The sequence below is a fragment of the Mus musculus genome, chromosome 17 (genome assembly GCF_000001635.26).
Source record: "Mus musculus strain C57BL/6J chromosome 17, GRCm38.p6 C57BL/6J".
Taxonomy (NCBI): Eukaryota; Metazoa; Chordata; class Mammalia; order Rodentia; family Muridae; genus Mus; species Mus musculus.
In genome coordinates, this window is record NC_000083.6 from 25484542 (window position 1) to 25498569 (window position 14028).

At 54.1% G+C, this 14028-nt stretch overlaps 1 protein-coding gene across 2 annotated transcripts; it reads right to left on the reverse strand.

Annotated features, from left to right (window-relative positions):
* Positions 1 to 5333: 5333 nt before the first annotated feature.
* On the reverse strand, positions 5334 to 12747 carry Sstr5 (somatostatin receptor 5). Of its 2 annotated transcripts, NM_011425.3 has the most exons (3): positions 12581 to 12747; positions 10486 to 10637; positions 5334 to 7747 (listed from the first exon to the last, which is right to left on the reverse strand). In NM_011425.3, the coding sequence occupies exon 3, from the start codon at positions 7710 to 7712 to the stop codon at positions 6624 to 6626; it is 1089 nt and encodes a 362-aa protein (NP_035555.1). In that variant the 5' UTR covers positions 7713 to 7747; positions 10486 to 10637; positions 12581 to 12747; the 3' UTR covers positions 5334 to 6623. The 2 variants fall into 2 exon arrangements, with proteins under 2 accessions (NP_035555.1, NP_001177937.1); NM_001191008.1 differs by lacking the exon at positions 10486 to 10637.
* Positions 12748 to 14028: the final 1281 nt, after the last annotated feature.

Consider the following 14028-nt stretch of genomic DNA (forward strand, 5'->3'; position numbering starts at 1 on the left):
CCAGTGGACATGATTCCATCCCCATGGCTCCATACAATACCAGTCTTTCTTGACTGTCTCCCTTAGACAGTCCCAGGGCTGTCCCATACTAACGCTTGAGAATCTCTCACTTCCTTAATCAGAGATATACACTTCAAGTGTGCCACGTGAAGTGGACAGAGGGTGTCCTGCTCAGCTCCTGAAAAGAGAGATGACCCTGACTTAGGAGGTCACCAAGACCAAAACAGAGCTGCAACCACTTAAGCATAAAGATCCTAAAAGATCCCAGCAGATGGGGCAGGTGCCCAGGGCTGTCCTCATCTCAGGAACCCAGCCCCACTCCGGATGCTGAGGCTGATGAAGCTCAAGTTATACTTTGACCCTCTGTTTGTGTATACTTAAGCTAAACTAGGTGGACACACCCAGGGTGCCGGGCAACAGGGAGGTATGTCAGGAACTGCCCTCAAGTGCTGGTGGGCATGCAGTACAGAAAGGGTTCCCTGAAGAGATAAAGGTACTCACACAGGAAGGAGGACGCCCAAGGCAGAGTCCTCCCAGGCCCTGGTGTCCTCTCCTCTCCCCAGATGCTGACGTCCACCCTGGGTAGCAGAGAAGCTGAGACAGGGACCTGGCTGTGCATCCTTAGGCTTGTTTCCTGACCACTGAAGCACCAGGGTGAATGGTCAGCACTCACAGGAGCCTGCTGGACTCTAGTGCTGGGCACAGTGCTCTCTCTACCTTGTTCTGAAGTATGAGGTTCATCACGGCTGCATCCGTACAAAGCCTGCATTCTGTCCAGTTCACACGCGCAGTGGGGTGCCTGTTGGGTGCCTGTTCTGCAGACCCAGGGAGCCCCATTACCTTTTGACAGCCTTACAGTGTGAACACAGCTGATACTTCAAGGCTGCTAGGAAGCCTAGGTCAGAGGCTTCCAGGTGACTCAGAAGGGCGGAGGGCTTGGCACCTGGCCTTGGTGCAGACATCTGGCCTCTTGCTGTTGAGATGAGGGGGCATGTTGGAAGAGCAGCCAGTGTCTAGGTGGTGACAAGGGCCAGAGGATGCATGTTCTCCTAGGCTGCTGTTTTTGCAGCCTTTGCAAGGGACTCCCAGGCAACAGTATCCTCACTCAGCCCTGAACCGGCACCTCAGATCCACAGAGCAGGTGCTGCCATTTGCAAATCGACGCAGGAAAGACTTCTTCACCCATGGAACCTAGGCTGGACAGACAGGAAAGCAACAGCCAGGCCCGCTTCTAGGTGGCCTATTTGGAGGGACAGAACCGGGCTCACAGAGAGGTGATGTCACCATGGGCTTATACAAATCCTGCCCTAATGTGGGCAGGGCTGAACAGGGAGAAGAGGAAGGCCTGAGCTCTCAGAAGGCAACAGAAGATGACTGATAAACTCTAGTGTGTGTGGGAGCCACGTTCGCGGGCTAACACACGACTGAGGGTTGGCTCACACACTGGGGGATATGCCTGTGCTCACGCTCACCCCCACCCTGACGGAGTGTCTTCCGCTCCCTCCCAGCTCATCTATCTTGAAAGGATGCCCAGAGCTGGAGGGGGCTGTGAGAGTCAGGATTCGATTTTCTGCACCGTGATAAAAGCCTGTGGGACACAGCCGACCCTGGCCGAGCGATAAGCACGGCTGTGAAAGAGCCCAAAATGCAAAATCAATGGCACCCTGGTCCGTGCCCGGAGCAATTAGAGATTACAGTTAGAGGGAATTTATGGCAGCAACTGCCAGCTGTGCAGATCCAGAGCTAATCAGGAACACGTTGGGTCCACTCCATGTGATAAAACTAAGGAAAATAAAGGGGCTGGTGGGACAGCTCGGCGGTTAAGGGTGCTTGCTGCACTTTCAGATGCTGACTTTCAAACCCCACAGGTGGTAGCCCACAACCACCTGTAACTCCAGCTCCAGGGGATCTGGCATCTCTGGCCTCCGTGGGTACCTGCAACCCCTATGTATTTGTCCACATGTATACACATATACCTACACAGAATTAAAAATAACCAAAATAGAACTTCTAAGAAGAGAAGTAGCCAGGTGTGGCGGTGAACATCTTTAAAGCCAGCACTTGAGGCAGAGGCAGAGGCAGGAGGCAGGAGGCAGGAGGCAGAGGCAGAGGCAGGAGGCAGGAGGCAGGAGGCAGGAGGCAGGAGGCAGGAGGCAGGAGGCAGGAGGCAGGAGGCAGGAGGCAGGAGGCAGGAGGCAGGAGGCAGGAGGCAGGAGGCAGGAGGCAGGAGGCAGGAGGCAGGAGGCAGGAGGCAGGAGGCAGAGGCAGGAGGCAGAGGCAGGAGGCAGAGGCAGAGGCAGAGGCAGAGGCAGAGGCAGAGGCAGAGGCGAGATCTCTGTGAGTTTGAGGCCGGGCAGGTAGGGAGGAAGGAAGAGAATCCAGGTGCACAGACATTCTGGTGATGTTCCTGCCAAAGAAGCTTTGTCTTGTGTTTGACTTGCAGCTGAGTGGATTCCCACCAAAACAAAATCCCGAATCACTAGCTGAAACTCACAAAACATGCCAGTTCCCACTTGGTGGCAGTCAGCTGGGAAGCATTTAACACACAACTTGGAAAGCCTCTGCCTCCATTCAGCTCTTCAAGGAGTCTGTGATTATGGGTGGCCACCCAATCTCCTCCTGGGCCCTAGCGGTAGGACTCCATTCTTGACTTCTCGGCTCTGCCCCTCCTGGGCATCTTGAGCAAGTGGAATCACAGAGTATCCTCCTATCTCCCCCCTCATCTCCCTCCTTCCCCCTCCATTCCATCTCTCCTTTTTGGGACAGCATCTCTTTCTGTATCTGAGATTGGCCTCAAGATTGTGATTCTCAAGGCTGGGGACATGACTTAGTGGTTAAGAGCGCATGCTGTTCTTGCACAGGACCTGAGTTCTGTTCCCAAAGCCCACGTCAGGAGCCTGCAACCACCTGTAGCTCCAGCTCCAGTTCTCTTGTATCCATTGGCATCTGCACACATGTGACATGTGTAGTACATGCACACACACACACACACACACACACACACACACACACACACACACACTGAGACCAGGTCTCATGTAACCCAGACTGGCCTTGAGCACACCAATTGCTTGAGGCTGGTCTTGAACTCCTGGCTCCTGGTCCTAATTCTACCATCACCCAATTGCTAGGGTTAGGTCTATGCAAGCATATCTGGTTTATACACTGTCAAGCCCAAATGAGGACACAGTCCACATGCCTGCCAAGCATGAAGCATGCTCAGGAGATGCTGACTCCTGTCATGGATGAACCTTGGGGACATTGCTCGTGTGATAAGCTGGCAACGGGACAACGATTGCATGTACATAAGGTTCTTGGTGAAGTGTGATCCACTGACAGGAAGTACAGGGCATTCCTGGGGGCCGTGGGATGGAGCACAGCCGGGCAGGCAGGAGGAGCATCCCTGACTTGTTCTAGGAAACCGAGTGTAACTACTTGGGGCTGAATTAGGAGCAAGGACACAGACTTCCGAGGTAATAGGCTTGTCCGTTGGCTCCTTCTCAGAAGCTTCATGCTTTGTGGGAGGGAGGAAAATCAGGGGCTGGATGGACAGGTGTCCCCTCCAATGATCAGGGTGGTAGGTCACGTATCTCCAGCTTGCCTGCCCAGTCTCACCCTTCCCACTGGCCTGTTCTCACTCTGGATGGTGATGGACCCTTTTAGCTGTGCCTGACTGTGGAAAGCCCAGGAGGGATCAGGAAGGAAAAAGGGTGGAGGCCACTGTCCCTGGCTGTTCCTGCATGGGACCTCTCTCTTTTATTCTCTTCTGGATCTGATGATTCTGTCCCTGTCTTCTGTCTCAGCATACACAGCTCCCATAGTTTCCAGAGGCATTATGCCTTCCATGAAACCTTTCTGTTGTCACTCCATGAAGAGGCCCCTGTTCCTCATCACAGAGGACAGGGTCCCATGAAACATGGAGACAGGACCTGAAGTGGGGGGTGGGGGGGAGAAGAGACTGAAGGGCCATCACCAGCCCTGCTCTCTTGAGATCTTTCAGTGCCTTCTACTTAGTAGTAGTACAAAAGTGTCCCCAGCCACCCGGACCAGTGGTAGCCTGGCATCTTTACTCACTGACCTGTCCTTCTTCCCTAGGACACCTGAAAGTGGTACCTGGTAGGAACAACCCAGAATCTGCCCTGGGAACCCTGACATTACTCCTGCTGACAGAGTGTGGGTAGAAGAGTTGCTGTGACACGGCTCTATTAAGGGGAGTTTCATTGTTAGCTCTGTTTCCAGCCTGCGCCTCACCCAGCCGGGCAAACAGTCATCTCCTGTCCCCCTCTTCATCCTCGACCCTGCCCCACAGGCTGGATTTCCTGGGCAGGGTCACTCTGTCACTAAACCCAGTGTCCAATAAAACTCACGGATGCAGACAGAGCCATAAAGTAGATCAGCAGATCACCACTGTGGCCCCAAGACGTTTGCTTTGTGCCACCCCTAACAACTCCCCATGGCTCCAGTGAAGGACATCTCAGCCCTCATAGTGTCCAGAGCCCATGGCTCTCCTGGACACCCTTCAGACCTTTAATATAGGTGCCTCTGAGTCCTGTCTCCTCCTCCCCAGGGACCAGCACAGTAGAGCCACCAGGGAGGCTTGAGAAGGGCAGTTGTGTACCAGTAGTTTGGGTCTGGGGGCAGGGATGGTATGCACTTGACCAGAGAAGGGGAAAAGGTCCCAAGAGTGTGGCCACACTGCAGCCCTGTTGTGGTGTGAGGATGGAGTGGGGTTCAGGCTCTCTTAGGGCTGGGTTCTGGATGCTGCTGCCTGCCATATGGGGCTTCAAGACTGGCAAGATGGAGAACAGGGTGCGTAGAGGTATAAGGGAAGCTCTACCAAGGATAATCTAAGAAGCACCCTCATGCCATCCCTAGGTCCAGCTTCATGGGGCATATTGGCCCCTAGCTCCCTCCCTTCAGGACAGTGCTGGCTGACTATCACATCTATATTCCTGAGGGCACTCTTGCCTGGTCAGGAACCCCCTTTGTCAAAACCATTGACAGAGATCTGAGCCCTCTGCTAATTCTCCTGGGCCATTTAGTATGGGTCCTCTTTACCACACGATCCCAGGTGGGCAGAGGCTGGGGGATAAAGCGGCCTCAGTTTCCTCTGGACACTTCTTCCTCCTCGGGATGCTGACATGGTGGTTAGGGTGGATTCTGTCACCAGCTCCTGAGAGCCGAGGCCAGGACCACCATCTGGGATTGCCCTTCACCTGCCTTGCCTGGGGTCAGTTCTCAGGGAGCTGGTGACATTGCACCGTGTGGAGCTCTCTGCTTTACGCTGCCTTCACTTGGTTCCACGGGCAATATTTGCTTTGGAAAAGAACGTTAACAGCTTATTTTCTAATTTATTCAGAGGCAGGTTGTGGAGCACAAGTGCCCTCATTATGAGGAATGAGCTTACAGGGCTAGCATTTGCCGGGGGAGGGGGTCACATTTGAGACAGAGCAACCCCCACAGCCTTCCCTCTGCCAGATCCTGCTGTCCTGGTCTCTGCACCCTCCCAGGGAGCCAGGCATGCCAGGCAGGGCAGCCCAGAGCAGAAGAATAAATAGTAGGATTAACTTTTCTCCAGCCCCGGGGACACCATGGCAAAATGTGGACATGGGGGCTTTGAGCACATTCTGGGTCTGGCGTAGAGAAGCTGCTGAGGCGGGATCACAGATTCCCCAGGGACTTGGCCCTCCCTGGCACTGGCTGGCATTTGCACTCTCTCGAATGGTAGGTCTTTCCAGGCTCTGCTGTTTGTTCCTGCCTGCTACCTGCCCACCCTGCTCCTTCTCCAGGGACAGAGCCCCAGCAACCTGCCTTAAAGAGATGGAAGGCTGTTAAGTCCCCTGTGTGTCCTCGTCGTCTCTCAGTCCCAGGGAAGCCTCAATAGAACCTTCTTCACTGGGCCACTCTGCAGAGACCAGATCGTGGTGTGTCCATTCTCTTTCCAGTCTTCACCATGCGTCTGCCCCGCCTACCTGCTCCCATCATAAAGGCCAAGACCTTGCTTTTCCTTGTGCTGGAGAAAGATGGGAAGCAGCCAGAATAGGGCCCAAGGTTTCATCTCTGCTGCCCCAGGGCCAGTGCATCTTTGTTAAAACTGTCGCCTCGAAGTACATGTAGCTGCAGGTTCGCAGAGGCTGGGGCTGAACACACATGGATACCTTTCATTTGTCTCCCACGCTGACCAGAACAAGGAACAGTGGCTGAGGGGCCAGCAGGCCAGCACAGCTTCAGGGTGGGTAATCGCCAGCACACACCAATAGTCTACAAGAGAATCATTTCTTGGCTCTCTTCTGAAAAATTGCTTCTTGGCCTGAGAGACTGACAAAAATGATGCCACAGTACGGGTGAAGGTGCCTGAATATTACCAGGGGCAAAATCCAGCCCTTTCTCCCTGCCAAGCCTATCACATGGTCTCCAAACTCTCAGACCCTGGTCTAGCAGAACGTTTTGGTGAGAGAGATGATCAGTCACCCATGGCTTAGCCGCAGACAGCTGTCTTCACACTGCCACCAAGAGGAGTCCAACTTATAGGCCTGGGGGCGAGTGCATCTCAGCAAACTCTCATATCCCAGAAGACAACACCACAGAGGCCCCGCAGGACCCCCCAGGTGTTACTGGGACACTCAAAGCCTGCTGGTCTGCATGAGCCCGTTGGCCTCACAGCTGCGTGTGGGCAGTGTGGTCTGTGGCCGCCCACTCTTGTCTGGCCGTGGCTCTATGGCATCTGCATCCTCCACACCGTATCCTCTACGTAGGCACAGAGCCTTCCGGAAACTCTGGCGGAAGTTATCAGAGAGAAAGCCATAGAGCAGGGGGTTGGCACAGCTATTGGCATAAGACAGGACCACCACAAAGAAGTAGAGGCCGGCAGAGGTGGGCTCCTCGGGTAGCGTGAAGGCCAGGTTGACGATGTTGACGATGAAGAAAGGCAGCCAGCAGCCCACGAACACCAGCACCACTACCACCACCATGCGAGTCACCTTGCGTTCTGAGCGCCTCCGCCGTGAGGAGCCCACACGCATACCTGCAGCCTTCACCTTCACTACGATGAGCAAATAGCACAAGCAGATGACCAGCAGGGGCCCAAAGAAGCCCAGCACAGACGTGTAAGTGATGAAGGCTGCACCCCACAGTCCCACAGGCTCTGGCCAGCTCAGGTTGCAGGTGCCCCAGCCCTCCTGGACATCCGCAAAGACCAAGAGCGGCAGAGACATGAGCAGCGAGAAGACCCAGACGGCAGCACTAGCCAGCTTGGCTACCCGTGGGCGACGCCACCGGGCTGAGCGGAGAGGGTGGACCACGGCCAGGTAGCGGTCGACACTCATGACCATCAGGCAGAAGATACTGGTGAACTGGTTGATGCCGTCCAGCGTCATGACCAGGCGGCACAAGAAGGAGCCAAAGGGCCAGTAGGAGACAGCATTCTGCGTTGCCAGGAAAGGAAGCCCCAACATAAACAACACGTCAGCCACGGCCAGGTTCAGGATATACACGTTAGTAACTGTCTTCATCTTGGCGTACCGCAACACCACATAGATGACCAGTGTGTTTCCACCCAGTCCCACGGTGCATACCAACAAGTAGAGCACAGGCACTAATACCGCCCGGGCTCCCATGGGTGACACCGGGTCCACTAGTGACCAGTTATGGCTACTGCTGGAAGCAGCTGAGGCATTCCAGCTAGGTGTGGAAGTCAAAGAGAGGGGCTCCATGCTGTCAGGTTCAGGATGCCAGAGCACATGTATCTCTGCAAGAGAAGAGGGTGTCACTAGTGGGCACATTCAGGCATTTCTTCCTCCTGTCGTCCCCAGCCCGCCTGCCAGACGGTGATGGGTAAAAACACCTTTAGTCATGTTCAACTTGACCAGGAATCACATTAAGCAAATTGTTTGGAAAACAAGCTAGAGAGGAAGAAGAAGCCACTGCGGGGACAGGAGGATGGGTGGCTCCAGGAGCCCAGAAGGCCATTATCTGTTGACACTGACACTACAGGGGCTGCCCTGGGACCCACAACCCACGACTTCCCTGGCTTGGCTTCTGTTCTGCTATCCAGCACTCTCTCCAAAACCTCTCAGAGCCCTGAGGGCAGCATTTCAGGAGTGATGTGAGCTCAGAAGATATCACCTCCCCAGGGGTCCCCAAATTATGAGGAGAAGTAGCTGATAGAGAAGGAAGAGGGAGAGATGCCATAGCTGTGGTGAGCCCACTATACCCAATACATGGAGCATCCCAGATCTGTTCTGCTAGTAAGTTCAAGGCTGAACTCTCTCTGGGGCAGGGCCTTCCCTCCTGGAGAGTGTAGGGAATGCTAACCCCAGTAGACAGTTTCTACCCACTGCAGAGTCCGAGGCTCTCAGAAGCAGCAATGACTCTAAAGGTCCCCATATGACATAGTGGCTGGCCCACTTCTCATCCCTGAAGAGACTGGGTTGATGTGCCTGTCCAGGGCAAAGGTCTGTCTCCTGCTCAGCAATGGCAGACATCCTTAAGCCCCAGGCTTAGTGCATAGTACGCAACTGGAAGGTGCCTACAGCAGGGAGGCAAACACATGGAGCAGAAATAACAGCCAATGGGAAGACACTAGGCTGTGGGCATAGCATAGGAGGGGGCACACAGCCCATGGGAAGCAGAGTTGGAACACTGGGCAGGTGCGTGGGCTTTGTGGAGAAGATAGAGAGGCAGGTGTGGGAGGACAGCCTGACAGATGAGTGGCAGGTGCCCACACTTGTGCCCTTGCTTTGTGGTTCTTTGTGCTTGAAGTCTTTCATAAAAACAAAGATGCCCAGGAGGAAATAAATGCCTCCATCACTTGGGAAGAAGGAGAGGGGCAGGGCTGGTCCCTATGGTGGAACCATCATGGAACTGAAGTGTTGGAAGGCCACAGGCCAGGAACAGGCCGTGGAGAGGCAGGAGTCCTCGGCTGAGCCAGGCTGCCCTCAGGAACGCAGGCCTGCTCAGCTGATCTGCAGTGGCCTGAGCCATAGCACACATGAGACACTTCAGTAGCTGTCAGGGCAGGACCTAGTCCTGGGGTGACCAGGATCAAGCAGAAACAACCACCATCTGATGAACAAGGAAAGGCAGGCCAGAGAGAGGGATCCTAGAGTCAGCAGCAGCAGCAAGGAAATGAAGCCAATGAACCAGCGTTCCCAAGACCGCAAGGTGCGTGGATGCTAAGGAGATGACCTGGAAAGCCAAGGGGCAAGTGGCTGGCAGCGGACTAGCCAGGAAAGGGTGAAGCAAAATAAGTTAACTAGCACGCCATGGGCATGTTTCAGTAAGTGCAAGATCTTTGAGTAAAGTATGGATAAAATATTACGAGGAGTGAGGGGTAAAGAGAACAATTCCCACCCCTCCCCACACAAACCTTCAAGTGACAGACTTTGGGCATGAAAAGTGCAGTCATTTAGTGCTGGGAGAGGCGGCTTATCTGGTAAGAGTGCAGATTGTTCTTGCAGAGGACCCAATTTTGATTCCCAGCACTTAGGCAGCTCACAACTGCCCGTAACTCTAGCTCCAGGGGATCTGATACCTCTGGCTGCCATGAACATCTGTATTTACATGTACACAACCACACATAATCAAAAATAAAACAAAAAAAATCTTTTAAAAAACGAAAAATAGGGTCATTTAAATAAATAACTAAGAAAAAGGAAGCCCACAAAACCCACGACTAATTCTAATCTAGATATCTGATAGTGTGGAGGAGAGAATTGGTGAGGTAGACTACACGGAGGGATGTTGAGAAGATGCATACATGGAAGAGACAGGAAGACCAAGCAGGGACCACAAGGATAACGGGGAAGGATGAGACTTCATCTCACAGAGAGGATGCCAGACGCCTCCTCCTGGCCAATCATGTCTCTAGTAGGATTAAATCACAATACACCAGCATCAACTCTGAGCTGCAGAGCACTACATAAAGAAAAAACCCGGAAGAATATCGCAGGCCACATCATGGAAACACTACCAACAGTGAGAATGACAGTTCTATTAAAGATAAGAGGTGCTTGATAAACCTTATCTAATAAAAGACCGAGTGTAGGCCTAAGGATGTAGAGTGATTGCCTGGCATGCATGGTTCAATTCCTAGCAATGAATAAACCAGATGTGTTAGCATAGGCCTGCGATCCCAGCACCTGCGAGAGGCGGGCTCAGAGGACCAGAAGCTCAAGCTCAAGGTCATTCCAAGCTCAAGGTCATTCCTGATCACATAGTAAGTTTGAGGCCAGCCTGGGATACATGAGGCCTGGTATTAAGAAAGGGAAAGGCTGAAGACATGGCTCAGTGTTTAAGAGCACTGGTTGCCCTTCCAGAGGAACCCAGGTTCGATTCCCAGCACTTAACATCTCAGCTCACAACTGTCTATAACTCAGATGCCAGGGGATTAAGGCCCTCTTGTGGCTTCTGCATGCACAGCACTGCCTGCATGTGGTACATAGATATACATGAGGGCACCATACACATACACATATAAATAAATACCTTAAAAAGACAATGTTAGAGGAGCCTCCTTGGAGCTCAGTAGGTGGAACTGCTCACAGAGGTTGGCTCACAGGGGCTGGTCTCAGGAAGTATCTTTATGGCACTTTAAAAGTTATCCTCACATGTCCCGTGGACAGCCGTGGAGACCTCTCCTAAAAAGGACCATGGTTTAGAGGCAGCCAGGAGTCCTGAAATGTCAGTTCACAAGACCAATATGCACGGAAGCGCTGCAGAGACTTGTGGGTCCACCTCTCCCAGAAAGACAACCAAGGGCCCTGAAATGAGCTCGAGGAAGCTGATAACTCCGTCCCTGAAGACAGGCTGTCCACTGATGGGGGGAAGGGCTGATGGGCTCCAGGCCTCCTGAAGAGGCTCTGGCTTGAGGTAGTAGTTCTTGAACACATGTCTGACCTGAAGTCAAGCTCTCAGTTTCTCTGGGCTCCTCTGAGGCTGCTCTCTGGCCCACCCCTTCTCACTGCTACCCAGAGCCCGGGAATGGCTTAGCAGGCCACCAGCCCTTGCTGTCTGTGCAAACACTACAACTCCCAACCAGTCTCAGGGCTACAAAGAACAAAATAGGCCCTAGAGCTGTGCCTGTCTCTTGGGATATAATTCTGCAAGAACCATTTTTAAAAGAGCAAATTTTTTATTCACAAGGATTACATGTTCAGGGGAAAATTGCCCCCCCCAGGCTGTTTCAATTGTGGGAGGGAGGGGTGAAGGAGGGGGTTTCACATCAGAGTCCAACCAAAGACCTGCTTAGCCAACCCCATTGATGTCACGTCCCTAGCAGGTGCTGGCCCTGCCCACCTCACCCTAGTACCTGCCCTGTGATCTTTGAGACCTTGATGTTCGACTGGACCCTGATGTATCTGGAGATGCAACTATCAAATTGCCCATCCTGTAAGCTTCTGCCCCCTCTCCTGCTCTGCTGAGGATGGGGCTGGAGCCACACCCCCACCCCACCGCACCCCATCCCTGTCCACAGCAATTAACGACCCCCCTCTTGCTTCCTTTTCCCAAATACACTCCACCTCAGAACACTTCTGGAGGCAGCCTGGGCCAAGGCAGGGGGAAAGTTAGGCAGTTGGACCAACAGGGAGGCCAGGATTGCACAAACCCATCAAAGGGGCTCAATGGGTCTCCCTGCCCTGAAGAAAGCTATTTCCATTTCCAGCCCCTTCCTCAGAAATCCGAGCCTTTACATTACGGGAAACCAAACCAATGCCCAGTTATGGTTGGTCATTGCTGCTATTGGAGGCTCCATGCATCCCACCTGACCCTGCGATGCATTCTGTTGCTCAGCAACAGTCCCAACATCTGACTTTGGGCACCTGGGTTCTAGTTCTCATAACCCTAAGTCACACAACCGATGGCAGGGAAGGGAAGGACCTTGAACATCAAAGAAAGTTCTAGGACATTCTCCATCCCACGTAGGGGAGCGTTATGACTAGAGGACTGGGGGACTCCTGAGACAGAAGTGCCCCGCAATGGCCATGTGGGGACTTGATTCCCAGAGGGAAAGGGTGTACCCAGATTTCCTGCTCTGGCGCAAACAATCCCGGGGAACTCAGATCCTGCAGGGCGTCTATACGTGCCAGGCCGCAGCCCCATGGTTGACACCACTCTGCCGGCCGCCAGCGGACCCATATGCGTACGCTGCTGCTCTCCTCCCCGACCGTCCCCCACCCTCGGCGTCCAGCTGCAGACCTCCTACCCTGCCTGATGTTATCTCTGCGCCCTCCCACTTTCCCTCCGAGACCGTGGTTCTGAGGCCTCTGGGCTCACCCAGTTCACAACCCTCCCTGGCATAGGGTGCGCGCCATGGAGAGACGAGGGGCGCATAGGCAGAGGGAGATGTCTGGGTCCTTTATGGCTTCTGACCTGACCCAAGCACACCGGGAGGCCTCCGAGTCTCCGAGACAGAGGCAAAAGGATGAAGCTCTGAGGTTGGGGAGCAGACGCGAGAGAAGCTGGGGCAGAGGCAGGTGAGCCCCGTAGATGCCCAGAGGAGCTTGGGAGCTGCAAGCAGGGGGCGAAAGGCGGGACCCCAGGCCTGAGCTGCGCGCAGAGACAGCGGGAAGAAGCGACAGACCTGTGCAGGACAGGATGCCCACGCCGGGGCGGACGAGGCGGCGGTACTTCGCGGTCAGGCAGCGCCCTCGAGCTCAAAGAGCAGAGCGCTCACTGGATTGCTGTACGAAGTCGGCGCCCGCCCTCAGGCTAGGGGGAGGGAGAGGGTGGAGGAGATAGAGGGGGCGTGGCTAAGCCAGGCTGGCCGAGAGCCTCCGGTGGGGTGGGGTGGGGTGGGGTGGGGTGGGGTGGGGTGGTGAGGCAGGGTAGAAAGGGCGAGCTCCCATGGCCAGGTCGAGAATGGGGGTTTCCGGGAGGATTGGGGGGGGGGGTCGGGGCATTAGAGTCAGGTTGCCTGGGTGGACTCTTATCTAGCCACCTGATGCTCCAAGTCACCTAAGTCTATCAGTCTCTGAGACCTTTGTGCAGTCCTTGTGTGGTCGACTGTGACTTAGACCACGCCTCCATCCCATCCTTTTTTCCAACCATCAGTTTGAGCTGTGACTGGAAGTTTAGGGCTGAAGGGAGTCCCTCTGATGCCTGCAGAGTCTGAGTCTCACTCCTGAGAGAAGTCTGGTGGCCTATAGCGATGTCTGAGGTGAGGTTCCAAGAGCAGGGTTCCAAGAGCAGAGGGAAGGCAGTGGGAATCCTCAAGGCAGAGTGTGGTCCCTGAACAGGCAGGGGTGAGCCTGAGTCTGTACTTCCTACCAGGCCCCAGGCTTTAAGATGCTGCTCACTGAGTTGCTGACTCTAACAAGAGTTGAGTGTCTGCCTCCTCTGGAGCTAGGGACAGGGGTTATCCCAGCAGCTCTGTGGCTCAGAGCTGGCACACAATTCATTTCTTTAACCTGATCTGAAATTCTGCAGTACCACCAAGAACAGCTGACACACATAAAGGATGTGGGACTCAGCTACATACTGCTTGTCCTCCAGTGGAGATGGTTCAGCTAATCAGGTAGGTGGCGCCTGAGTGTGCTCGCGCTCTCTCTCTCTCTCTCTCTCTCTCTCTCTCTCTCTCTCTCTCTCTCTCTCTCTCTCTCTCTCTCTCTCTCCCTCTCTCTCCCTCCTTCCCTCCTTCCCTCCCTCCCTCTCTCTCTCCCCCCCATTCTATGGTTTTTCCATGGAACTTGGATTAGGTTTGTAATGGAGAGAGCGCAATTGCTTAGCAATGGCCCGTGCTCCAGCTCCTCATGGTACTCCTCCCCAGCCAGATTTGGACTCCACATTTAGGAAGAGCTCAACCTTTCCTTAGTCCTGAGCTCCATCTAAGTGACTGTCAGCTTCCTGAGGAGGCTGCCCAGATCCTGCCACAAGGACACCTCCACTGTTCTGCAGACTGGGGGGCCTCCTCTCTGGCTTCAGATGGCAGCTGTTAGTCCATTGCCTCTAGGGGCTGATGGCTGCCTTCTCTGGTGCCTTACAGGGTACATCAAGGCAGATTAAGCCACCCTGGATCCCAGGGTCTCTGCT

Bases quoted from the DNA above. Each gene is read 5' to 3' on its own strand.
- Sstr5 (NM_001191008.1), bottom strand. From the start codon at position 7,712: ATGGAGCCCCTCTCTTTGACTTCCACACCTAGCTGGAATGCCTCAGCT.